The sequence below is a fragment of the Schistocerca gregaria genome, chromosome 8 (assembly GCF_023897955.1).
Source record: "Schistocerca gregaria isolate iqSchGreg1 chromosome 8, iqSchGreg1.2, whole genome shotgun sequence".
In the NCBI taxonomy this organism is placed as follows: Eukaryota; Metazoa; Arthropoda; class Insecta; order Orthoptera; family Acrididae; genus Schistocerca; species Schistocerca gregaria.
In genome coordinates this window covers 389,228,285-389,256,207 of record NC_064927.1, presented here as the reverse complement: position 1 = coordinate 389,256,207, position 27,923 = coordinate 389,228,285, and the positions used below count along the sequence as shown (strand labels likewise).

The window sequence follows — 27,923 nt, the reverse complement described above, 5'->3', positions numbered from 1 at the left end:
ATCGAACCCTTTGGTACTCTCCATACAGATGAATTGTCATTCACCTTCGTGTTGCTTGAGCAACCTATGGTAGCTTTGTGTAGTATCGTTGTTAAATAAGACCTAAATCTGTCATTCAACTACATATTCTATAGAAACTTAGTATGTTATGATTGACACAATCAGATGCAGCACAGAAGAAACCAAATGGTAATATTTTATCATTTAAAGCATTTATTATGTACTCCATAAACTTGTAAATAGCTGATCAACCTTTCTGGGAAAACACCCTGAGTCTGTCACCCATTACGTAAGTGACAAAAAAATTACATATTGTAATGTCACAACTTTTTACTGTCTTATTGGAGATATTATCCATCCTCTATGAACTTTTACTTTTTAGGGTCAGGATGAACTTCACGTATTGTATGGAGATATGAGATTAACTATTTTTTCACTAAATGTCCTCTGTTTTCAGTGTACTGTTGTTCTTTCTTTGTCAGTGTCCTGTTGTTCTTTCTTTGTCAGTGTCCTGTTGTTCTTTCTTTGTCAGTGTCCTGTTGTTCTTTCTTTGTCAGTGTCCTGTTTTGCTTTGTCTGCTGAGCTTTGTGCACCAATTTTTGTCACCCATGTGTAAAAAGTAACTATTGGAAAATATTCTACACTTGAACTGTGTTTCACAATTGTAGCAACACTGTTCACGTTTTACATCGCACTTCACTCAGCGTAGACCGGGACTGTGTCCTAGGCATGCCCGATGTGAACTGAATATGCACGGCCCGTGCTGCCTGAGTTGCTATTGTTCCGCCAGCAGAGATCACATCCGAATTCTCGCGTGCCCTCTGGTGGCTGGGACTCTTACTTGCGGCAACTACCGTCCGTGATGCGCAGTGCCGATGTGCGCCTCCCGCGATCTTTCTGATGGCTACTGCAACAGCGCTCCTATTCTCTGTAACAGAAATAGTGTCATCTCCTACGGGTTCTTTCCCCTGCATCTCTTTTAACAAAATTCCATATTGATTTTATTTTGTGATTTGATGTGTCAATTTCAGACAAGATGTACATATTCTTGGATTTTTTTACAACTTGTTACAGTAGGGTTTATAATACGAAAGTATTTCTGGCTATTTTGTAAAAGTCATTTTTGTTGTTGTGGAGAAACTCTGATATCTGCAGTGATCCAAGGTTTCATTAATATTTCTCAATTATTATATTTAATTATATTTTTATGAAAATTACTGTCAAAATTGGATTCAAGTGGTTTAAAAAGATACGTTGAACTTAGAGTTAGCATTAGATTTGTAAAATTCACCTTAGTCTAACTTTTTAAGCTTTGTCTAAAACCATCAGTAGTTTTGTCATTAATGAGCCACACAGTTTTTTTAGTGTATTTCTGTACAGTACATGGAGCTAAGTTATATAGTGTGATTAATTGTGTATCATACCTGACAATCTGTTTACAACTGGGTAGATATGTGTCTTCTTAACTTCTTCTTGTTTAGTGAATACATTATCTCTAAGGGTACTGCTATCTTGAACAACTCTAGTAGGAAAATTGACTGATACCAAATTGTAAGTGGCTAAAAGCACCTCTGTCCAATTACTTCAAGAAATATACATTAAAATCACCACAAATTTAGAATCCCTTTCCTGTCTGATAGAAAGTACAGTAACTCATCAAAATGTTTCATTATAATTTTCAAATTACCCAGTGGAGACCCCTATACTGTAACAATCACAAATCTTACCCTTCCCAATAGTACTCACAGGCAGATGCTTCTACGTCCTAATCTGTACAGAATTTATTTATTTTCACATTTTTATATTTAGATTCTTCTTCTCCTTTGTCCATATTGGATGTACATGCATATGCAGCTAAGGTTGATGATGCTGTGTGTCACTCAAAAGACTGTTTTCTCCTCTGTTGGTGTATCTTAGTAATTCAAGCACTGATGTGCATTTGGAGAGAATAATAATTGGATCATCCCGATGACTCTTGGTGTATGGAAGTGCTCATTGTATGACAATAATCCCTGCTGTCATTGTTATTTCTTTAGGCAGTGTGAATTTCTTACGCTGTGACAACTGCTTTCGATATAAGCATAATCACATCCATCTTTGCTCTTCAAAGATTACCTCTTTGCCTTTCTACAGTTGGAGGGCTGCTGAATCATTTGTGTGTTTCATAGTCAGAATGCATGTCTAATACAGCTTCTGCTTCTAAAATATTGGATTGCTAACTTGAGACATAGTGATAAAGTTATTTTTATATGTAAGCTAGTTATAGCACCTTCCACAAGAGGAGTAGTATTTTTGTTGAGGCAGTATCTGTATGTGGGACAGAAGCTAATTAGGCTATGAATATCTTGCACTATCTGATCTTGTACATGCTGCAACCATTTTAGCAAAAAATTGCTTTTAATTATTTGCAGTGTAGGTGTAAAAGTGGCTCATTTACCTCAGTTAAGACTTGTTCCTAACAGCTTGAAGTCAATAAAAACCAAATTATTTACCCCATGCATATGTTTATGACCTATGAAAGCATGATGATGTCTTACTGTAATAGAGTTAACTGAAGGCTTTTGTTAATAGAGGTAAATCACCTAGGTGTTAAAAATGGTATTTATTCTTCACCACTATATTTCTTAACTACATGAATGATGCCACTTTCTTGTACATTAGTCTAAAATTGTATTATCACTGTAATCAATTACATCTGTTCTCTATGTCTGCTGCCATAAATTAAAAGAAATTTAGCATATTTTGTACAATGTTTCAGGTCAACTGTGAAATTGTCAGTAGTTGCTATTAGCAAATATTTTCAGAAATAATTCCTGTGTATAATTTCTATTACAGAGGGAATGTCTTGAAGATTTCCAGGATTGGGAAAGAGGATAGAGGTACTTATTATTGTGTGGCAGAAAATGGCGTTGGCAAAGGAGCACGGCGCAACATAGCTGTTGAAGTGGAGTTTCCACCTGTGATAACAGTACCAAGACCTCGTCTTGGGCAGGCTTTGCAGTATGATATGGACTTGGAATGCCATGTTGAGGCTTACCCACCCCCTGCCATTACATGGTTGAAAGATGAAACTGTCCTTTCGAACAACCAGCATTACAGGTTAGTACAGTTCACGTCATTTACTGTGTGTGTGTGTGTGTGTGTGTGTGTGTGTGTGTGTGTGTGTGTGTGTGTGTTTTACAGTCAGGTGATCTTGTAACAGCAAAACAGCAAACCAAGTTCTCTACGATTGTGTCCAGTGTACCAGTTCCCTCGTGCACGAGTGCTCATTCACTGAGTATGACACTGACTTTGCCCTTACTTGTCACTTCAGTACCTGTGCAGACTGTGCAGACTATGGTAGCTGAAGAAAAGAAAATCTCTAAATAAACCTTTAATCAAATAAATACAAAGCCACACTATACTTACGAGAAGCCACACAATCTTTATGAGACATATTGGAATTTTGTTCTTGGAAGTCCATCACACAGTGAATGAGGGAAATGTTAAATGAACTAGATCTGCCCAAGGATCAAGGGGAAATCAGCCAGTACTTTGTGACGAGGAGATACAACCAATCAGAAGTACAGTGAAATTGACAGAGAGAGATTAGCAATAGGCATTGGAAAAACCGATAAATTTTATGTTACAGACTGCAGCAGTGATCGGAGAGTACTGAAACGTATATGTTGCAAAATTGAACAAAGTTGGTAGAAAACACATGAAGCAACATAAATAACATAAAAAGACTGTAAAAAGCTTCAGCTGTTACTGAGATTGTGAGAAAAAAAAAAAGAGATCACAATAAAGTTACATAGTTAGAGGGAGAGAAGTATGCAATGAAGAAAATAGACCTCAGTAGTCATGGCAGCTGCATTTAAAGGAGCTAATGTCAGTAATCCATCACATTTGCTTTATATAATTAATTTACATGAATTTTGGTGACAACATACGCGTTTATTCTCACAAAAATATAAATCATTAATAATTCCGTGATTCACGTTAATTTTGATGTGGTTGTTGTGCAAAAAGAAGTAGAAAAAGTTTATAACTGCAATACTCACTGTACAGGAGATAACTACTGCCAGTGATGTGTCATATTGCTGTTTGTAAGAACAATCATTCATACTAGTTATTATGATAGCAAACAGATGCGGGCTCTTATTGAATGAAACACGTTTGACTAAAATCATTATAGGTTAGGCCAGATCATTGTGAAACACACACAAACGCCTAAGATGCCGACATTTCAAGCAAATTTGCAGTGGACCTCTTCAGGGAATTGATAAAGGCCTTTGTAAACCTATGGACATAGTTATTGTTCAAGATTATACTGCAGAAATTACTCCACAAATCATGAACATGTAGCAAACTCTTGTGATGTATGAAGTTTTACAGATGTTTAGTTGATGACAAATCATGTGACAGACATATTCTGAAACTGTTGAAAGCGTGACAGGTTCCTGGGAATTAGAGTTGCTTAGAGGGAAGTATTATTTATACTAGGAATGAGCATCTGGGCAGTCAGCCAGGAAAAAGTTGCGTGTCACAACTAGAATCTAAAAACATTAGTATTGTAAGACTCACCAATGTAATTAATAATAGCTTGACATCTCAGATGATGGGGAGTGTTACAGTTAAGTGCTCCATACTCTTTACAGTTTTGCTGCAAATGGAAGACTGTCCATATGCTGTTAGCACCAAGTAGTTGTTCATGGTCAGGTTATTATGTACTTGATATCAGAATCCTTTAATTATGCCCAGTGATATCTATACAACCTGGATGTAGAAGTCTGGTCTCTGAGTATAGAGCTGCAGCATGTCTGCAAATACACGTGCTTTGCGTCGTCTGCCATATTGTAGTTTGGCAAACAAATTTCCATCGGTCTGCATGCGACAAAGAATTGCAGACTGATTTCTTGTTTTGAACTTTATGTCAACATGTGATGTAATAGGCTGATGAGGAAGTGAAATTGAAAAGTATTTTCTTTTCGTGTTCTAGTGATATTTCCTAGCAGCATGTTTTAGTTTGGCAAGAAATATGAGCATCTATGGCTGGCACTATCAGATAGCTGAAGTTCAACATCTAGATAGTATAGAGATCACTGATAATGCCAAATTCCAGGTGTTTGCCTCAACCCATTACCCCGACTGGTATGATGTGATGTGTTATGAATTCCTTTCTTAAGCCAACCTCTTCATCTCAGAATAGCCTAGTGTCCTCAATTATTTGTCCCCCCAGATACCATTTTCTGATACTATAGAGTTCTTTTAACTGGGAACACTCTTTGCCTAGGCTACTCTGTTTTTATGTTCTTTTTGCTTTGTCTGTCGTTATTTTGATATCCAAGGTAGTGGAATTCGTTCCATAGTTTGTGCTCAATAGACTGTTTTTTCTAGCAATTATTCTCAGTTTCATCAAGCTTAACAACATCCAGGAATTCATATTATCAATATCTCTTCACCCTGTATCTTGATCCGACTCTTTCATTGTATTTTCATCACCGCTTTTTCTATGTATAGAGTGTGAACAGTAGGGGCAAAAAACTGCATCCCTATATTACATCTTATTTAATCAGAGCACTTTGTTCTTGAACTTTGTCTTATTTTTTCCCTCTTGGTTCTAGTACATGTAGTTTATTACCCATCTTTTACAAATGCTTATTTCCATTTTATGAGTATTTCAATCATCCAATTTTACATTGTTGAAGACATTTGATAGTTTTCAACATATCCTGTGAATATGGTGCTATTTTTCCCAAGTCTTGCTTTCATTAACAAGGGCAACATCAGAAATGCCTCTGTGGTGCCTTTACCTTTCCTAAAGCCAATCGGATTCCCACCTAATGGATTCTAAGTTTTCTTTTCCATTCTTCTCTCTATTATTTTTTGTCAGCAACTGGGATGTGTGAGCTGTTAAACTCATTGCATGATAGTTCTCACACTTAGCTGCTCTTGGTATCTTTGGAATTATGTTGAAGATATTTTCCTGAAGTCTGATGGTTTGTTTCCAAACTCATAGATTGTAAAAATCAACCTGAATAATCATATGATTGCCAAATCCCCCAGTGATTTTATAAATGCCAAAGGATTGTCATCTGTGCCTTTCACCTTACATGGCCACAGGTCTTCCAGAGCTCTCTTAAATTGTGACTCTAGTAGTATATCCTCCCCTATCATTGATACTGATTCCCATTTCCTCTTCTGTCACACCTTCAGCTCCCTCATAGGGGCTGTCAATGTACTCTCTCCATCTATCCACACTCCCCTCTGTGGTACATATGTTAAAGATAGAAGAGCTGCTGGAGTGTCCTTTTTTACCTCTTTGGTTGTCAAGGGTACATTTATGCATGCCTTAGCTATCAAATGATTCTCCTTTGTAATGACCACTTCTAAGATGTCTAGAAATATGGTGCTCATCATAGTCCAGTTTTAGTTATATAGTTCTACAACTCAAGCCCCTCTTTCCTTTTGCCCTATTCAGTTCCACCCTCTTATACACTGAGAAGTCACTTAGTTGAGACAGTAGACTTACTATTGGAAGGAGTGGATTTCAGATACCCACCCAAGCATCTAGGGATATATTTTCTGTGGTTTTCACAAATGCTTTAAGGTTAATGCAAGGATGGTTTCTTTGAAAAGGACATGACCTATTTCCTTTTTACATTCTTGTCCAAGGAGCCAGAGTGGGATGCACTCAGTACAGCCCTGGCTTTTGCATGCAGCTCCATCCTCCCCTCCCCTGTCAAATATTTAAATTCTTACATGTCTATTATGTGCAGTATATTTTCATGTAGTACAGCATTGACAGCAAACTAAGAAACCAACAGATCATGAGGTCATGTGGTTATTCCTTGATATTGTTTTATTTGTGTGAACCTCTTCTGTTTCCCTTTTTTACAGCATCTCACATTTTGCAACAGCTGATGAATTTACTGATACAACACTTCGTGTGATAACAATTGAGAAACGGCAGTATGGCAAGTACCAATGCAAGGCAGCCAACAAACTGGGTGAAGCTCGGGAAGAAGTGGAGTTGTTTGGTGAGTCTTCTATGGCCTTCAGTAGTAATATTAGTTAAACAGTACATGCATGGGTTCTTGTTGAGATCTGCCAGAAAACTCGTGTAGTATAAGAAAGTTTTTGCGGTATCACATACATTTTAAATGCATGTTTCAGTATAGGCTGCTTGTTGCTTATTTATAGGCTAAACTTTATTTTTGTTGTTGATGGCAGAAGCTGTTATTACTTAAAAAAAACAAAACATTACGCATTATATTTCACATCTTTGTGAAGCATTTTGTTGGTATGCAACAAGAATATGCATATGTGGTGCATGTATTACTGTGAAACTGAGACATGGTATCTTGCTGTTTACTTAAGACCAAGACTTGTTAATGGTTTGTAGGACATATAAATCTGTACAAGCAAGACCTTACAAAATGTGGTCTTCAGTACTATTGATTGCCTGCAGAGATTACTAAAGTGTAAGTTAGTCTCAGAGTTCATAATTCCTGTCATTGACCCCCTTATTAATTAGACATTTAAAATGACAGTCATTCTTTCTTTGTGACTTGCATGACTTTTGTTGTGTACTGGACACTGTCAGATAACTCCTAATTTATGAAGAATGGATAGATAATATGCATATTTGTGGGTGTAGGGGTTTTGCAAGATATCTGTAACAGATATTTTACGATGCTGCAGCAAAACCAGTACTTCCTACATTATTGATGTGTAGTGGATCTGTTGGTAATGTGCAACACAGTATGCTGGATCTTTCCTTGCGTTTGGCTAAATAACATATTGTATGTCACATATCACTATACAGAAAGTGACAGTGGGAATGTTTTATGAGAAAGATATAAGCAAGCTGAACAAAGTTAAAATGAGTGTAAGGAGAGCAATGCAAAAAGTGTTGAATGGATTTGATGGCATGGAATTGATAGGTGCAGAAGTAATTTCAAGTGTATCTTAGAGGTGGTCGCATAGGCCCGTTACCATTTGCAATAGGTAAAAATGATCTAGTAGATAATGCTAGAAGCTCCGTGATGTGCTTTTTGTGACCGATGCTGTTGCCTACAGACTTTAGTAGGCCGCAGGAAGACAAGATCTGCAGTGGATTGACAATTGGTGCATAGACAGCCAATTGACAGTGAACATTAATAAATGTAACATATTGCATATACATAGATGAAGAGAACTGTTAGTTCCAGATAACACTGTTGGTGATAAATCACTGGAAACAGTAATAAATGTAAAATATGTAGGAGTAACCATCTATAGTGACATACAGTGGACAGAATGAGAATCGTTGGAAGTGTTTTAAAGAAATGTAATTTATCCAAGACTATAAATACTTCTGGAGTAAAAAGACCACTTACTGATAGGCACACACAGAAACCAAAAGAACTTACTAGCTTTTGTAATGAGACCTTCTTGAGCTAGAGCACGCACGAGCATGTGCATGCCCGACCCCACCTCCATGCACACTCACGACTATGTGCGTCTATGCCCCTACATGGTGCTGGCTGAACGCACCATTGCAGTTTGGCAGGTAGACTTCAGTGGAGCTGAATTTTTATTTTTTTTTGGGGGGGGGGGGTTGGGGTTGTGTGACATAGATGAAGAGAGGCAGAAGAGAGCTTGGGGAGGGGTAACTAGTGGCTTGGAGGCAGTTGGTTTGTTGTTTAGAAATATGAGGGTTGGCAGGTCCATACACTATGCATGTGATGCACAGGTGTTGGAGGTGGTGGGGAGTGGCACATCGTGTAGGTAATGTGGAGTTGTCAATTGGGAGGATGTGATATGGCAGAAGAAGGGGTAACTGTTATATGATAATTCATCCATGAAAGGTGTAGCTTGCGAAACACTGATGACAGGTTTTTGAGTATTGCTCACCAGTCTGAGACCCTCACCAGCATTTTTGTTGAGATGAAGTTCTGATTAATTTTGTTGATTATCTGTGTGTGACAAATTTTGTCATGAATTTAGCATGTACTGTCGTTAACTAATTCATGATGAGCTGATTATTGAAATAAAATATGTCAAACAAACTGAAGTTAGATTGAACGATGTAAGATTCTTCTGCGGTAAATACACAGTCACAGTTGAGAAATATAGAATTTTATTGTTGAAGTGCTGCATGACATGTCAATAGCTTAGTTTCATCAGCTGTATATATGTTGTTGTGTGCACATGTGCAAAAAGATATATATGTTTAATAGTAGTTACTGATATTGACATTAATTAATAAAAATTAAGTGTAAGACCAGGCCTGGTTCCAAGATTTGTGTCCTGATGTGCTCACTTACATGAAAAGTGCATCTTTGTGTGTCCAGCACTCTCGTCCTTGTCCCACCCTCTGGAAATTTATTTTACATAATACGATGAAGGTTGCAGATGTTGGGGAAACAAGAAAGCAGCAGAAGATGCGTCTACAGCATGATGGTATTATTTGTAGGATGTGAATGTTGCAGTTCATTTTATGACTAGGAGGATATTAATTGAATTAGTTTTTTGTTTTTTATTTTTTTGCTAATGCAGTAAATTCATCTCGTAATTGAAGAAATATACTTTCGGCAACGGTAACACAATGAACAGGACATTGAAATATATTTAACATTTTGACAGTGCATTCAAGGCTGTTGCTCTTACGTTATCATTTTATTAAAGTTGGGTGCGTTGTGGGATTTGACAAATAGACCCTTGAGTTAGGTGTTATAATGCCAGTCTATCAGCTGAAACTGGTGTTAATTGGTTACATAAGAAGCCAAAATGAGCGTGATTTCACATATAGGGTATAGTCAGTCTTGAGCTGACTAAAGCTTTTAACCTCTTTGAAAACTTGTTTTCCATAGTTCTAATTTTTAATTGAAAGCATAAATATTCTTTGTTATATCTGTGATAGAAGGTTCTGTTACGTTGATAGGTGGATGGAATCCTAACAACTGGTCGTTTTGACCGTAAAATCGAAGTGATCAATCCGCCGAGGACTGCACACACACGTGACCTCTTTTTCTGGTAATCTCTAGGAATGTTGCAATTTTGCCAGAAGATACACTGATGAACCAACATTATGATCACTGCTCACCATGAGATTGAATGCCACCTGGTGGCATTACAGGCATGTGATGCAGGAAGGACGTCAATAATCACAGCAAAAATGAATAGGGTATCATTCTAGTGACGATATGGGCCACAAGCAGGAAAATCCACTGATATAAACATCTTTGACAAAGGGCACACTGTTGTGATGTGACACCTTGGATAGAGCACCTCAGAAATAGTGAAACTAGTTGGCTGTTCGTGTGTTGCTGTTGTGAGCATTTCATTTTTGGAAAGTATTTGAAGGACGGTGAAACCATTAATACAAAACAAGGTATTAGATGCCTGTACCTCTTTATAGAATGAGGACATCAGAGGCTTGCCTGCTCTGTGATGCAGGTTAGGGGCGATCTGTGGCAGATCTGATAGCAGAATACAACGTCAGTGCAGGCAGAAGTTTCGAAGCATGCCGTCCAGTGAAAGTTGTTGAACATCAGTGTGTAACAGGCAACCTTCCATTGTTGATCCAACACCACAATCAAGAGGGTCATTTTAGCCTGATCATATGAATGACATTTGTTGTTACACAAGGTTGACTGTCGTGTTGAGATACACCATCATCTAGGTAAACAGTTGCTTGAACATGCACTGTGCTAACCAAGCTGGCCAGTAGGGAGCTGTATTCTGTTAAGTGTCACATTCACCTGTGCTCCAAAGGGCATTTGGTGGTAATCAGAGATACATTGGCAGCTGTGGACTACATTAACGTTGACCTCTAGCAGCCATTCATACTTGGTAATTTTCTCATTGGCTATGCCATCTTCCAGTAGGACAACTGTGTGTGCCAGAGAGCCCCAGAACATTGTATGTCAATGTCTGATCTGAGCCCAGGGGAACACATTTGGAGCATTATTGGGCACTAGCTCTGTGACCACAAACCACAGGCCTGAAATTTACTGTTTCACATACATCCAGAAACTTAACAAGGACTAGTCAAAACTATGCTATGCAGTGTGTCTGTTGCATTGTGTTCCACAGGTGGACCAATATGGTATTAAACAGGTAGTCAATTTGTTTCAGCTCATCAGTGTAAGAGAATCATGTGATATTTGTGGCTGGTATTGTCTAGTTTGATCTTTTAAAAACATAAAAAATTGCAAAAAGGTGTGAATTTAAGGAGACGGGACCTGGATAAACTGACTAAACCAGAGGTTGTACAGAGTTTCAGGGAGAGCATAAGGGAACAATTGACAGGAATGGGGGAAAGAAATACAGTAGAAGAAGAATGGGTAGCTCTGAGGGATGAAGTAGTGAAGGCAGCAGAGGATCAGGTAGGTAAAAAGATGAGGGCTAGTAGAAATCCTTGGGTGACAAAACAAATATTGAATTTAATTGACGAAAGGAGAAAATATAAAAATGCAGTAAATGAAGCAGGCAAAAAGGAATACAAACGTCTCAAAAATGAGATCGACAGGAAGTGCAAAATGGCTAACAGGAATGGCTAGATACAAATGTAAGGATGTAGAGGCTTATCTCACTAGAGGTAAGATAGATACTGCCAACAGGAAAATTAAAGAGATCTTTGGAGAAAAGAGAACCGCATGTATGAATATCAAGATGGAAACCCAGTTCTAAGCAAAGAAGGGAAAGCAGAAATGTGGAATGAGTATATAGAGGATCTATATAAGGGCGATGTACTTGAGGACAATATTATGGAAATGGAAGAGGATGTAGATGAAGATGAAATGGGAGATACGATACTGCGTGAAGAGTTTGACAGAGCACTGAAAGACCTGAGTTGAAACAAGGCCCCGGGAGTAGACAACATTCCATTAGAACTACTGACGGCCTTGGGAGAGCCAGTCCTGACAGAACTCTTCCATCTGGTGAGCAAGATGTACGAGACAGGCGAAATACCCTCAGACTTCAAGAAGAATATAATAATTCCAATCCCAAAGAAATCAGGTGTTGACAGACGTGAAAATTACTGAACTATCAGTTTAATAAGTCACAGCTGCAAAATACTAACACGAATTCTTTACAGACGAATGGAAAAACTGATAGAATCCGACCTCGGGGAAGATCAGTTTGGATTCCGTAGAAATGTTGGAACACGTGAGGCAATACTGACCCTATGGCTTATCTTAGAAGCTAGAAACTTACGTTCCTAGCATTTGTAGACTTAGAGAAAGCTTTTGACAATGTTGACTGGAATACTCTCTTTCAAATTCTAAAGGTGGCAGGGGTCAAATACAGGGAGCGAAAGGCTATTTACAATTTGTACAGAAACCGGCATGAAAGGGAAGCAGTTGTTGGGAAGGGAGTGAGACAGGGTTGTAACCTCTCCCCGATGTTATTCAATCTGTATATTGAGCAAGCAGTAAAGGAAACAAAAGAAAAATTCGGAGTAGGTATTAAAATCCAGGGAGAAGAAATGAAACTTTGAGGTTTGCCGATGACATTGTAATTCTGTCAGAGACAGCAAACGACTTGGAAGAGCAGTTGAACGGAATGGACAGTGTCTTGAAAGGAGGATATAAGATGAACATCAACAAAAGCAAAACGAGGATAATGGAATGTAGTCGAATTAAGTCGGGTGATGCTGAGGGAATTAGATTAGGAAATGAGACATTTAAAGTAGTAAAGGAGTTTTGCTATTTGGGGAGCAAAATAACTGATGATGGTCGAAGTAGAGAGGATATAAAATGTAGACTGGCAATGGCAAGGAAAGTGTTTCTGAAGAAGAGAAATTTGTTAACATCGAGTATAGATTTAAGTGTCAGGAAGTCATTTCTGAAAGTATTTGTATGGAGTGTAGCCATGTACAGAAGTGAAACATGGACAATAAATAGTTTGGACAAGAAGAGAATAGAAGCTTTTGAAATATGGTGCTACAGAAGAATGTTCAAGATTAGGTGGGTAGATCATGTAACTAATGAGGAGGTATTGAATAGGATTGGGGAGAAGAGAAGTTTGTGGCACAACTTGACTAGAAGAAGGGATCGGCTGGTAGGACTTGTCCTGAGGCATCAAGGGATCACAAATTTATCATTGGAGGGCAGTGTGGAGGGTAAAAATCGTAGAGGGAGACCAAGAAATGAATACACTAAGCAGATTCAGAAGGATGTAGGTTGCAGTAGGTACTGGGAGATGAAGGAGCTTGCACAGGATAGATTAGCATAGAGAGCTTCATCAAACCAGTCTCAGGACTGAAGACCACAACAACAATCACTTGACTTTCAAATAATTTGATAAATGGAACAGCTCTTATTGTACAATGAACAGTGTGACTTCTCCACTTTTTGATAGTGGCATAAATGAACAACATAGTATATGTAGTGTAGAATTTAAATCTTGTTTAAAAACTCATTTCAACAGACTTGTGTGCATGTGGCTAGGCAGGGAAATCTATTTGGCAGGCTGACATTGTGGTTGTTTTGCTCTAGCAGTGTCTGTCTGCAAAATTCCTTTTTCCCCACACCCTACTGTCCCACACCGCTCTACACTTGGTGCACTAGATTGGAGTGTTAGCAGAGTTCATTTGTCCATGGAGCAGTTGTGATTCAAGAGTTTTGCATCTCCCATGTTGAGGGAAAGCCAAATTATTATTGTGTGCTATACAAAATATTATTTAAAATTGTTTTTTGGTGTTCATCTGTCGTGAAGTAGTACTTGTTTTGTTTATTATATTGCCTTCAGTGATTAGAATGCTTGCACTGCATCTGACAAATAGTTTTTGAATATTAAAACTGCTTTTCTTGTGTTTCTTGAGAGAACGACATCTATAGATACAGCAGTATTTTATGCTATATATGTCTTGCGGAATGTGCAGTTTGCTTGTTATGTTTACCAAAAACTGGCACATGCTGCCATGTTTTGTTTGCAGAAACCATTATCCCTGTTTGTCCCCCTGCCTGTGGTCAAGCATATGGAGGAGATGCAGCAGAAATATCAACTAGCATGGCTCTCATTCTCATCTCAACTATTATAGTTGCATTGCATCGGTAGGTTTTATTGATGTGTTTATTTTTACATTCAGTAGTAAGGAAGCATACGTCTTATGCTGTAGCATGTTTATGTATTGATCGAGTGTGTAAGTATTGAGTACTTAATAATACCTATTACAATATACCAGATTTCCTGAATGGATTCTACCTGTAAATCGTAGTTGTTATTTTATCTACACCAAAACAGAACAACATTCATTAATGTCACTTATACAGTTAATTTAATGCATTAGGGTAGCAGACAGTAATTGCAAGGAATCATATTTTTCCAACATAATCTGATCATACAAAATAGGTTTTATAATGGAACACAGTTTTCAGAGAATTCTGTTGCAATAGAAAAATGTAATGTTGCATCACCATGCTTTTTAAAAACAAACAATCTGTACTATGTGGGCAGTACATAAGTGATTGTCGGCATTATGAAAAAGTCTCGATATATTTCCTCAAAACTATGTTTTTATGTGTTATTGTAGTTGTCTAATATTTGATGTGATAAGTGTAATGTATGGAGAAAACTGTAGCTCTTATCACCTCTGCCACTACTGAAATAGCTTTGTGTGTTATAAGCAAAACTGTAAAAACTTATTTTGCATTAGTTTTATGTATAAGCCATCAAGTATTTTGAAAGTGATAGTGAATTATCATTACTACTGTGGCAGTTAAAATGCTTGTGAACTGTTACTAATGATGCATTTATTCTTGTTTGCAGAAACCTCAACACCAAACATTAATTTTCGTTTTGTTGTGTGGCCAAATGAAGGCAGCTATATTCTTTTGGATCTTATACTGTTAGTCTTTCTGTGGATGGCAGTGCTTTGCAGATTATCTGACATATAAATATAAGTTGTGGGCATTGATCACACAGAGGCTAAAGGAGCTTCTGCTCATAACATTCCACATGAAATGAATAACATATAAAAACAAGACTTTAGAGGAACTATTTATTTTCATATGGTAGATATGTTCTATAAGTGTCTCCATTGTATAATAAGATTCTAAATTTGTTTTGGGGCATGTCACAATTACTGTATTTCTTTAATGTTTTGTTTGGTATCTGTACCAAGCAGACAATTGGCTTTATTCTGAAATTATGTTGATTGTGTCATTTTGAAAGTATTATGGAACATTGTGTGACTTGATAGCTTTACTCAGGCACAACATGTGTAGTGGTACAAAAATATGTTTCTTTGATGTGCTATGTGGTAGAATTGTGAGAGTGAGATTTTCTTTGAGAACGTTACATTCCTTTTGAAATGCTGCTGCTGCAGCTTTTAATTTTTTTATATCCAATGGGCAGCTAAGTTTTTACTTAATAGCATGTAAAGTTTTTGCATTATTGCCTTTTGTGATGATTCATTACTGTGTATGATATTCGTAATTTTGTACTATGTAAATATTAGCTAATCATACTCTTCCTTATAAAATTTTGGTTTACGAGAGTCCAGTCCATTGTGCAGGCTGCAGTAAAGATTGTAAACATATATTTTAGTCGAATGTAACTCTTTGAATTCTGTAGAAAAGTGATTCTAAAGCTTATAACTTCATAATAAGTTAAATCATAAACAGGTGGAATAGAAAGCCGTGGGTATTGCATAACACAGTAAATGGTATTAATCATTTTTGTAAGTTTAATTTAATTAAGTCTTTCTTAAGATCTGGGCAGTAATAAGACTGATATGGAAGCTGTTTTAAAACAAAGTAATAAACTCAAAATATTAAAACCAACCATTGTTTTTAATCTTTGGCATTTGCAGATATATGTTTGTGTCTGTTGGTGATATGTCTTTGCTACAGTTAAATATGTCATATTCTAAACTTTCTCGTACTTTTAGTTTCTCAAATCACAACATTTTGGTATACCAATTTTACTATATTACCCAGTATTTCTTGCTATCACATACACACAGTTTAAGCCTTTAATACTAGCTGCTATTTTGTCATTTAGATTGAATAGCTAATAAACAGATCATAAAATATTCAGAATCATGTACCCACTGATATTCATCCGATTAGCATTTGCACGTTTTTTGTGTGGTTGACCTGCACCATGATATGCTTACATATTTCTTGTGTGGGTATTTTCACTTTGTAATGTATCTTTGTAGTACTTCTGCAATATTTATGTAGTAACAACAGTATATGCGTGTTTACTTTGTATTTATATTTAATTTGTTTGTGTACATATCATTTTTGTAACTTGCTTTCAAGTTGGTTGTGGCTATTGTAAACTTTGGCTTTCATTCATAAATTGATTTAATTTTGGTCATAAATTCCATATTGTACAGTTATTACAAGTACCTGCAGCCAAAAATCATTAGGTATTGTATAATTTCAGAGGCAGACAATTGTAAAAGAGAAACATTCCAATATGTAAAAGTAACACTGGAATAAATTTTATATGCATTTTCTGTTTTTCTATATTAAAACAGTAGATAGCTCAGCTCAAAATATTAAAGTAGGATTTTTAAAAGTAATGATGTGTCTTATTAGATTCCAAATGTGACACTTTTAATTATATTCAGAGAACAACCTTCCTTACTCTTCATTTGTCTAGCAGAACTTTCACAAAAATGTGTTACAGTGTAAGAACATTCACACCACGCACATTAAAGTGGTACAGTTGCTATGTTTCACTTCAAAATCAGTAATAAATCAGCCTAGTGCTTTTGAATGTGAGCAGTGAAACTTAGGTTCTCGGATTGTGAGGACATTTGGTAACTTACCACGACAAAATGTATTTTTTAACGTGAAACAGTATGGTAAAGTTTTGAGATACAGATCAATTTCTGTGGACTACAGATAACACTAATTACATAATGTTGCTGGAAAATAAATTCTCAAAAAATAAATGTTTCACGAAAAGCAGCAACACTTACATTTTATGCCCACAAGAACAACATACAGTAACCAACACATAAAATGCTTACATTACAAGATGTTTGTTTTGGAGCTTTACCTACCGTTTCTACACATGAGCTGTTAATTCTGACAATATCTGTAGAATGCATTCACTTTACAATTAACTGAATTACAGATATGTTTCAACAATATGTATTCATAGTATGGTATTGTATGTGTAAGGGTTACAGTTATTGTCAAAGTTTTAGGTTTTCCCATAATAGTTTTAAAGCAGGAACATTTGGCTGCATATTAACTTTTTCTGTTCTCTAGACTTCAGCCAGAATAAATCTCTAGATTTTGTACTTTATACAAGAGCCTTGGCTGCAAAACTGTCAAATATACATGTAAAGAATCTTTTAAATTTTTGTAAACTTCCAAAAAAAATTCAAACTGATGTGCGCTGTTTGCTACAGAGGTTTTTATTTTATTATTTGCTGCATATTGACCTGTGTTTCATGTGTTACTTTTTGCATCAGAGACAAAGGAGATAAAATATACAATATATTGTTTATGTGGATCATAACATTTTCCAGATAAGACTGTGGATGTCACAAGGAGGAAAATTATTGCTGTTAAGTTTACTTGATAATTGTAGTTTGCTTCAAAATGTTTTATGGGATAACTGTGAAGGGAAGAGTAAATATGCAGTCGTAAATACAGACTCTTCTAATCCCTCCCCTCTATCTTTTATAGATACATGAAAATAAGAGAAAATGATTAAAATGTAAATTAGTACATGAAAAAAACTAGATCTTTTCCTCCTCGTCCTCGTCCTCCTCCTCCTCCTCCTCCTCCTCCTCCTCCTTCTTCTTCTTCTTCTTCTTCTTCTTCTTCTCAGGTGATCTCTTGAAGCCATATAGAAAAGCACTGCAGCTTGTTTATCAAAATTAAATGTTGTTTGTAGCTAGGATATTCTTTTTTCAAAATATAAGAAAATATGCATTTGTAATGAAGTACAATATGTATTACATAAGTATTAACATGCAAATTGAAAATTTGCCTTGTTGCTCATTGAGTACTGTGATGCCCAAAAAATAATATTGGCAGCTGATTGCCATCTTTTTTTACAGTTGTTACTGCCTCAAAGGCATATGATATCCAGTTTATATTTTCATAATGCCAATAACTAGATCTGTCATTATTTTTGTACTTTTATACAGAAATTTCAACAGTCTTTGTTATATTGATCGAAAGAATTTCCTTGAAATGAAATGTAGTTTTTTTGTTGAAATGTGAAATAAAGAGCACAATTTTGTCATTAAAAAGACCTAGCATTTAATATTTCTCATTATTATTCAGCTACCCGCAATTAATTTCATCATTGATATTTACAAAACAGTTTCCTTGTTGCAATTGTACCGTCAGTCTCTGTAAAGCTCTCATGCTTTAGGATCCTGTAGAGGCAAATTTTTACTCATGTCGTAACAACAGATTGAAAAACTGCCAGGTATGTAAAAGTATGTTGCTTCTTAATTGACAATTATTAACAACATTGTAGGGAAATTTTAAAAAATTGAACACTGTAGGCAGTCAGTTATAATTTTTAATCAGAATTCACAACTGTGAATATACAGGGTGGTCATGAAAAGTCTGAAAAGCTTGTAAGGTGTAGTAGGGTAGGAACTGCTTGAGATATAATTGCTTAGAAAAAAATTCTATACATTGCGCTGTTTCAGAGTTAATTAGCATTGAAGTTAGAAAGTCAGGCTGTTGCATGCCCATATTCAAGCAGCCCACCAGAGACGGTGTAGCCAAACATGTTTTTCCTTTGGTTTTGTAAGACCTAGCAAGCAGTAAAAAAATTGGGCATTGGATGGTAGTAAAGACTAAACCTGAGAAGACTTGTGTATTATCATTTACGTAATGAGAACAACTGACACTAACTTAACTGGTGAGCCACTTGAATTTGCCCCAGTGACGACCTGATTTGCTAGCTTCAATGTTAATTAACTTGGAAATGGTTTAAAAATCACATTTTTTGTTAACAGTTTTTTTCTGGCAAAACCTACCTTTCAACTGTGTTACAAGCTTTTCAGACTGTTTGTAACTGTCCTGCATAAATAAATGGAACATACAAATATACCTTAACTCTTGCTCTTGCCCTCACAACAAGTACCCCCTCCCACCAGGGGACTCACCGCTCTTTGGTAAGCTCGTGCCAGGCTACCACGAGGCCCCAGCCTTAGCAGCCCCTTTTCCCCTTTCCGTACTGCTTGTCTATCCTCCCCCAAAACTTTTTCTCCTCCCTTGGGGAATGCATCTGGGATATTTTTGGGAATGTGTTGAGAAGTTCCAGTAGCCTGGCATCAGAACAGTCCTCCTGTTGGTTTTTATTTCCTTCACTTCGGCATTTAGTGAGGTTCCTCTTTGTTTCTTCTTCCTCTGTGTGCACTCCTGAAGGCCAGCCCACACTTCTTGACAAATAATGTGTGACTGGGTAACATGTAATTCCCAGACATGGGTCGACAGGAGGGATTTGCATCACCTCTGGCATAGGCCAGGCCCAAGGAGGGGTGATTGCTTGAGCTGTGACCTTCTCGAATTGCCAGTTGTTCCCTCTGTCAGACGTTCGAGAAGTGTGACCTGTGGTATCAACAATCATCTAAGATGGGTTATCCCCCACCGTGAGGGGGCCCACCAGTTGCAAGCAGAATACCATCTGAGACACTGGCAGTCGGGGGATTTTCTCCCAAAGAGCCAGTCAGCATCGCAGAATTGTCTGCTAAACAAAACGGAATGAGGCTAAAGATTCCAAGAATATCCCAGATGCACCTCATTTTCTTGTGGTATCACTTACTGAGGATGGTCAGTCCTTCGCTATGGTTAATTCGTTTATTACTCAGAAAGGTGTTGATGCAGCATCATGTACTGTAAAATCCTGCTCGTTTATGTAATAGCACTTTGATTTTGGAGACCAGTTGTAATTTTCAAGCCCAACAACTGTCTCACGGTGCAACTGTATATTCCAAACCTGATGCACCGTTACCTGTGTCAACATTACAACCACACTCTAATCTTCAGTCAAAACATGGCCAAATGTGTCACTTGTGGTAGGCATGCTCAAGAGGGCAATTGTCCGCCGCCTCCTTCCCGCTGTGTAAATTGCACTGACAACTATGTGGTCTCATCCTGACAATGTCCTGTGAATCTTGATGAATGGACTTTTCAGATCTGGTTGAAGGAAAGAGTGCCTTACCATATCGCAAGTTGTTGGCTAGTCGAACACCCTGCTTTTTACCATCTAGCACTTATTCTACCATTCTTGCTACACATTGCTTCACGGAGGACGTGGCCACGCAGACTTGCAATCCCAAATTCAGTACTGCAGTTGTCTAATTGCCCAGTGTCACAGTAGCATCCCCATCGCTTTCACCAGCTGTGAAACAAGCCATCAAATCTCCACCTCCAGTGGCGAAATCACCTACTACACAACTGGCAGGCCAGAAAAGACAAGGAATACTCGTGCAAAGACTATTTATGTCTCTCCAGCCAACAAATGTCTGAGTCTTCATCTCCCAACCGCAAAGGCTCTAAGAAGTCAAACAAAGAAACTGGTCTTCTCCTTCGCCGACTCAGATCCTTTTCCACAGTCTTGCCACATGATACCCTCACACAGCTCACCTCCGTATCACCAGTGCTCACTGCCAACCGTTTTTGTGTCCTGGAATCAACAGGCCGACCTAGAGAAACTGCCAACATCTTTGTAGATCTCAGGATCCTTCAGTCTCTGCACCCTGTAGCAGTGAGTCTTTGGAGGGAAGCACTTGGCAACCACTGAGGTGACAATTTTTCATTCTTTCCTGCCTTCTCCCTTTCCCTGTCATGACTCGGCTTCACTGGAACATTTGTGGCATTTGATCCAACAAGGAGGAATTATGACTGTTCTTGGAATTGCAGAATTCCCTGATTTTCTGCCTCCAGGAAATGAATTTGTGTCCTCATGACCACTTTTATCTCTCGTATTTCTTTCTGGTCCGCTTTGACCTTCCCCCCAAGGATCTCGTTCCACCTCACTGAATACCTAACTGCAAGCTGTTGCAGTTCACACTTAACTTCCTCACTCCATCTTTTTTCTTTGCAATGTTTGTTAACATCTGTCTGTCATTTGGGGTCACCAGTGCAGACTTCCTTCAGCTTATTGGTCAACTCCCTCACCCCTTTTTGCTGTTTGGTGACTAATGCATACCTCCCCTTTGGGGCTCTTCCACAACCTGTACAAGAGGTGCTCTCTTGGATGACCTTCACAGTTAACTCAATCTCATCTGCCTTAACACTGGAGCACCCATATACTTGCAGATTCCATGCTCGCCTATACCCAATTGTACCTCTTGTTCTGTACTGCCCAGCTTGCCTGTCATTTCAAGTGGTCCGTTCTCTCTGACATGTACTCAAAGCAACCATTTGCTGTGTGCTATCCAATTGCGCACTTCTACCCACCTATGTGTAAACCCAATTGTCAGCCTTATAAGACCGACTGGAGACTTTACTCCTCCCTGCTGAGCAGCGTTTCCACAGTTATGATGACCAAGTAGAGTACCTTACAAAAATTATTCTTACCGCCACAGAATATTCCATACCACACATTTCACCTTTGCTGCGCGATATCCCGGTGCCATGGTGGTCTGAGGCATGCTGTGATGGAATTCGCACACGGGGATGTGGTCTCTGCATTTGTAACTGTCACCCTGTGAGTTTTTAACAGTTCCACCACCCCTTCCGTCATGTGGGCCAACATCCAACAGCTCTCTGGAATCAAAGTCACCCAACCATAGCAGATGATGTGATTGTGGACCCCATTGTTATTTACAAGACCTTTAGGCCGCTATTTTGTGGAGATTTTGAGCTTCACTCACTATCAACCCACTTTGCTCTGCCAAAAATGAGTGGAGGAGACTCGAGTGATAACCTTCTTGTCTCAGAATTGTGAATGCTACAATGCACCTTTACTATGAGGGAATAAGAGTGTGCTCTGATTTCATTCTGATCTTCCACCCCAGGGTCAGACGATGTTCACATTGAGTGTTGCAGCACTTTTCTCTTGCGCGCAAGCACTTTCTCCTTCATACGTACAATCACTTCTGGACAGATAGTAGGTTTCCCAGACAGTGGCATGAAGCCACTATCATATCTATACCTAAGCCCAATAAGGGAAACACCTTCCTTCCAGCTACTGCTCCATTTCTCTCACCAGTTGTGTTTGCAAGGTGTTGGAATGTATGATTCATGCCTGGCTGATATGGTGGCTCGAGTCTCACAATTTATTAACCACTGCACAATTTGAATTTTGCTCATACCATTCTGCAGTTGACCATCTCATCACTTTGTCAGCCATGTCGTGAACGGTTTTCTGCAGAAATACCATACTGTGACCGTGTTTTTTGATTTGGAGAAAGCCTATGATGCCTGCTGGAGGACTGGTATCCTCTGTACACTCTACACCTGGGGCTTCCAAGTCTGCCTGCCCTGTTTCCTTTAGGAATTTTTGAAGGTTGAGTTTTCAAGGTATGTGTGGGTTCTGGTGTCTCGGACACCTTTAGCCGGGAAAACTGAGTGCCCCTTGGCTCCATCCACCCTATTATGTCCTATCTCCTGCTGGGCATCTCTGGCTCCCTTTTTGTTGACAATTTTGCAATCTTTTGCAGTTCTCCATGGACTTGTCTCCTTGAGCTGTGTCTTCAGTGACGTCTTGATCATCTTTACTTGTGGAGCATTGATACTGGCTTTCACTTTTCCAGTGACAAAACCATTTGTATGAATTTATGGTGAGGCAATTGGTTTCTTCCACTGTCTTTACATCTTGGGCTTGTTGCCCTTCCATTCACTGAAACTATGAAATTCGTGGGGCTCATGTTTGATAGCAAACTTCATTCATCCTCCCACTTGACGTATCTGGCCGCACACTTACTGAGGCCCTCAATGGCCTATGTGTCCTAAGGCCTATGGAGTGGAACGGACACACTCCTCCATTTGTACCGATCACTTGTCTGTTCGAAACTAGACTGTTGGTATTTCATTTATGCATCTGCATGTCCGTCCACCTTATGCCATCTGAATGCAATCCACCATCATAAAATCTGTTCTACACTAGCCCAGTTAAGAGTCTATGCAGAAGCCGCTGAACTACCCCTGTCATACCGGCATGATGTTCATCTCGGCAGATATGCATGCCTTTTGTCTGCCATGTCTGGCCACCCATCCTATGCTTCCTCCTTCGATGACTCCTTTGACCGCCAGTATGGGGTGCGTTCCTCTTCACTGTTACCTGCTGGAGTTTGCTTTCGACTAATGCTTTGGCAATGTAACTTCACACTACTTGCCACTTTCCTGATGGATGTGGTCCCTTCACCACCTTGGCTTTGTGCGGTGGCCCATTGTTCACCTCTGACTCCGTTTGCTTCTGTAGGAAACTACTTAAGATTTGATCTATCGTTGTAAGTTTCTCAACCTTCACACAGAACTAAATGATAGTACCTTTGTGTAACTGATGACTCTGGGACTGACTATGGTGTCAGATGTGCCTTCGCCATTGGCACTGACAATTTTTGGTACACACAGCTAAGCCCTTCACCCCGTATCAAGCCACACAGTAAATCTGGCAACACAGGCTTTTCAATTGTGTCATCTGCTCCGATTCTCTCAGTGCCCTTCAGAGACTCTGTGTGCTGTACAGTCCATCCCTTAGTGCAATGGGTCCAAGAAAGCTTCCACTGCCTCACTCTTGATGTGACCGCTGTGATGTTTATGTGTGTTCCTGGTCACATTGATCTGATGGGGAAATGAGGTTGCTGGCGCTGCTGACACGGCTGCCATTGTCATACCTTGGCCCGCTAGTTCTTCCACTCTTGGTGAACTCCGTGTTGCTGCCTGTCAGCAGCTGGAGTACTTTGGTTTCGCACTGGTCTTCAGAATAAGCTTCAGGGAATTAAACCTCTCCCAGCAGTTTGGCTGACCTCCTCTCAGCCCTCTCACTGCGAGGAGATCATTTTAGCTAGGCTGCCTATTGGGCACTTTTGTTTCAGCCATTGCCATTTGGTAATTGGTGATCCCTCACCACTTTGTGCTCATTGTCATCTCTGGTGGTTCGCCATTTCCTCATCAAATGCCGTTTTTCAGCCACTTGCATTCTAATGTATGTTTGCCATCTGAGTTGGCTGCTGTAGTGAACAATGTGTGGGCTATTGACCACATTTTACTTTTTATCAGTCGGAACATGATGGTGAAGGACATTTAATTTTTAGTTTGGGACCTCTGTTGTGTCTATGACGTATTTTGTGAACTTTTCTCTGAGAGGAAGTCCTTGTTCTTAGCTCTTTTTCCTTCCATCGATTGAGCTTAACATAAGTCACTTTTAAGTCCTTTTTTGTCTTTGTGTTCTAGTGTTTAACATGGGTGCATATAACCTTAGTTGTTTTTGCACACTAAAACGAAACAAAAACAAACAAATGCCACATCAATACTGCAGAAATGTACAAGAGGTCGCTGCTCATAGAATCTAAAAATTCTTAGTCATAAAACAAAGGCAGTTGGTTAAAGTGAAATAATATGCATATGTACAGTGACAGTATGTGGTTATTCTGTGTAGAACACTGATCTGATAATGACAGTTCAAACTGGTTGTACATTAACACAAATGTGACTTTTTGAAAATAAAAAAACAAAGACTTGACGCTGCACCTAGAGTTGAGAAGATCTAAGAATATCTCTGACTGGTGCTGTTGTTAACTTTCAGTTATGAAATGCCATCTATAGAGCTCTGACAACAATGGGGCATTGCCATAGAGACATTTATAAAATTGTGTTAATTTATTGGTTGAGGTAATCCTGCAAAGCTGTCACGTCCTGCCCACTCACTGCAACCATCAGGGATCAACTTACACTGACTCAACTATAGCACTCTTGCTATCCTGCCCCTCACTCCCCCACACCCCTGCACAACCCTATAAGCAGCACTAGCATCTTCCCCCACCTCTTCCTGCTATCCTTGCTCTTCCTCAGCACTAGTTTCTTCTGTACAACACCCATCAGCAAGAATTGCTGCTCACCTCAGATGCAGTCGCAGTTGGGCCTTGGTGCCCAGGAACAACAGTAGCTGTGTGTGTGTGTGTGTGTGTGTGTGTGTGTGTGTGTGTGTGTGTGGAGATTTTGTCTCCGCCCTCCCCGCACCCATCCTGTCTGCCACTCATTGCATCTTCTGTGTGGTGATTAGCAATCCAATCTTTTCATATTGAAACTATTATTTTGTGAGAAATTACTGTACACCAAAGAACACAGGTACTGACAGGTGTATGTTTCACACAACAATTAATTTAATAAGTCATGGTTGCAAATACTAACACACTTTATGAACAGGAGGATGAAGTGACTGGCACAAGCTGGTCTGGGAGAAAATAATTTTGGGTTCTGGAGAAATGTAGTAACATGCAGTGCAGTACTGATCCTGCGACTTATTTTAAAGGATTGGTTGAAGAAAGACAAATATGCATTAGTAGATTTAGAAATATTTTCTGAATATGTTGACTGGAATACACTTAGCGAAATTCTGAAATTATCACAGGGATCAGGAGTCATAGGAAATGAAAGGGAAGAAAGGAGACAGGGTTGCAGCATATACCCCATGTTATTCAATCTGTAAGTAGTGCAGACAGAAAAGGAAGCCAAGGAGAAATTTTGAAAAGGGCTTAGATCATTTGAATGGGATCAATAGCACCTTGAAAAGAGATTATAACATGAGCGTCAATGAGGGCCATAAGCAGAATTAATGTGATCCTGAGGAAATGAGATTTGGAAACAAAACATTGAAAATAGTAGATGCTTTTTGCTGTTTGAATGGCAAAATATTCAATAATGGCCAAAGTTAACGGGATATAAAATGCTGCCTGGCCATAACAAGAAATGAGTTTCCAAAAGAGGGAGATTTGCTAACACTGAATAGAAATTTTGAATTTCTGTTTCTAGAAGCGTTTGTGTGGAGTGTATCCTTATACTGAAGGGAACTGCTGATGATAAACAGCTCAGAGAAGATGAGAATATAAGCTTTTGAAATATAGTGTTACAGAAGAATACTGAAGGTCAGATGGGTGGATTGAGTAAGTAATGAAGAGGTACTGCATCAAATTGAGGAGGAAAGAGCTTTATGGCACAACAGTTGTTACTTATCTAAAAGAAGTGGTAAGTTGATAAAACATATTCTGAGTAATTGAGAAATAGCTAATTTGGCAATGGAGGGGAGGGTGGGGGATAAAAATTGTAGAATGAGCAAGGCGTCACTAACATAAGCAGTAGTTGTGCATTGATTAAAGAAACTTGCACTGGATAGACTGGTGTTGAGAGCTGCTGACCGCAAGAAAAAGAGAACATGACATCTCAGACTAAATCATTATCCAACCAAATCATGTGAAGAATATGACAGTGTCTTCAGTGGCCACTTCTCCTGCTAATCAGTGCTGTTTAGTGCAACGAGGTGAATACCTCTTGTATATTTTGCTGTCAAGCATCACAGCCTACTATTCAGCTTTCTGCTCTCAGAGAGTAAAGAGCACTCAGTTTGGTAGTAATACAGTAATAATCACATCACCACCAACGCCATCACATACCTACTGCTCAAAGGAGTTCTTTAGAGGTAGTGGGACTTTCTCCCAACGTTTTCTGGTGAATTGATAGGCTACAGAAGTGGTTTTCTGTTGTTGATTTACTACCAAGTTGATGGCTTTTGTGAATTGCAGTCAGGTTGGTCTGTTGTTGATGTTCGCAACAAACAAATATGATGTGTGAATTTAGAGTTTCCAAGAATGTACTGCTGATGTAAAGCTCTCTTTGTTTTTCATCTAGATATCAGTGTGGAAATACCATGAGATTTTGATGAATTTTAAGATCCACTATCTTCAGGCGAGAGTACGACACTTGCCTAAATTTCCAGCTATTTTGAGGCTGTATACGCAATGTGTGCGAGGCTGCACTATGCTGAAGTGGCTCAAGGCACTGCCAAGGGTGTTCACACAGTGTGGTGCCACAACATGTAGTAGTTACTAGAAGCGGAAGATCCAATTTTCTGTAAAATGTCTTGAACAGGTACAACACTATGCCACGTCCATTTCTGGACTTATTTTTTATTTGAGTTTTATCCGTATTTTTAAGTTATGGATGTGTCTGCATTGAATGCATAGGAAATGTGAATAATAAAACTGCCAGTCACAATTTTTTCATGTATTATTGAATCACATGATCCATTTCAGACCCTGTTGGTCCATTGTCAGGGGCAAGTCATTTCAGTACATTCTTTAGTCCTGTCCTTGAATGAGGCGATACAAACTATTTATACTTGTTGTGAGAAGGTTAGAGGTTAGGTTTGTAATTTGCGTATTAAATGATGGAAAAATATATCTAAAAACAAAGATGATGTGACTTACCCAACGAAAGCGCTGGCAGGTCGACAGACGCACAAACATACACACAAAATTAAAGCTTTCACAGGCTGCTTGTGTCTGTGTATGTGTGGGTGTATATATATGTGTGTGTGTGTGTGTGTGTGTGTGTGTGTGTGTGTGTGTGTGTGTGTGTGAGTGTATACCTATCCTTTTTTCCCCCTAAGGTAAGTCTTTCTGCTCCCAGGATTGGAATGACTCCTTACCCTCTCCCTTAAAACCCACATCCTTTCGTGTTTCCCTCTTTCCTGATGAAGCAACCGTTGGTTGCGAAAGCATGAATTTTGTGTGTATGTTTGTGTTTGTTTGTGTGTCTATCGACCTGCCAGCGCTTTCATTGGGTAAGTCACATCATCTTTGTTTTTCGATACATTTTTCCCATGTGGAATGTTTCTCTCTATTATATTCATATCATTAAATGAGGGAAAGTGTGATGAACCAGCTGATGTTGGAATTCATGTGATCTTGGAAATGAGTTTTGGAACCTGTTTTCCCTACATATTAGGTAGGACAACTGGGACTTGACACCCAAAATTCAACCATAGGGGAATACATATACTATCTG

The 27,923-nt window shown here is 38.7% G+C and overlaps 1 protein-coding gene across 1 annotated transcript in view; it reads left to right on the top strand.

Annotated features, from left to right (window-relative positions):
• LOC126284001 (lachesin) overlaps nucleotides 1–18,216 on the top strand; it is a 33,301-nt gene extending 15,085 nt beyond the window's left edge. Inside the window, exons 4-7 of the mRNA XM_049982543.1 lie at nucleotides 2,836–3,099; nucleotides 6,883–7,022; nucleotides 13,913–14,030; nucleotides 14,746–18,216. Coding sequence (XP_049838500.1) covers nucleotides 2,836–3,099; nucleotides 6,883–7,022; nucleotides 13,913–14,030; nucleotides 14,746–14,767 — 544 coding nt within the window. The 3' untranslated portion in view covers nucleotides 14,768–18,216. The remainder of the gene's footprint in view (nucleotides 1–2,835; nucleotides 3,100–6,882; nucleotides 7,023–13,912; nucleotides 14,031–14,745) is intronic.
• Nucleotides 18,217–27,923: the final 9,707 nt, after the last annotated feature.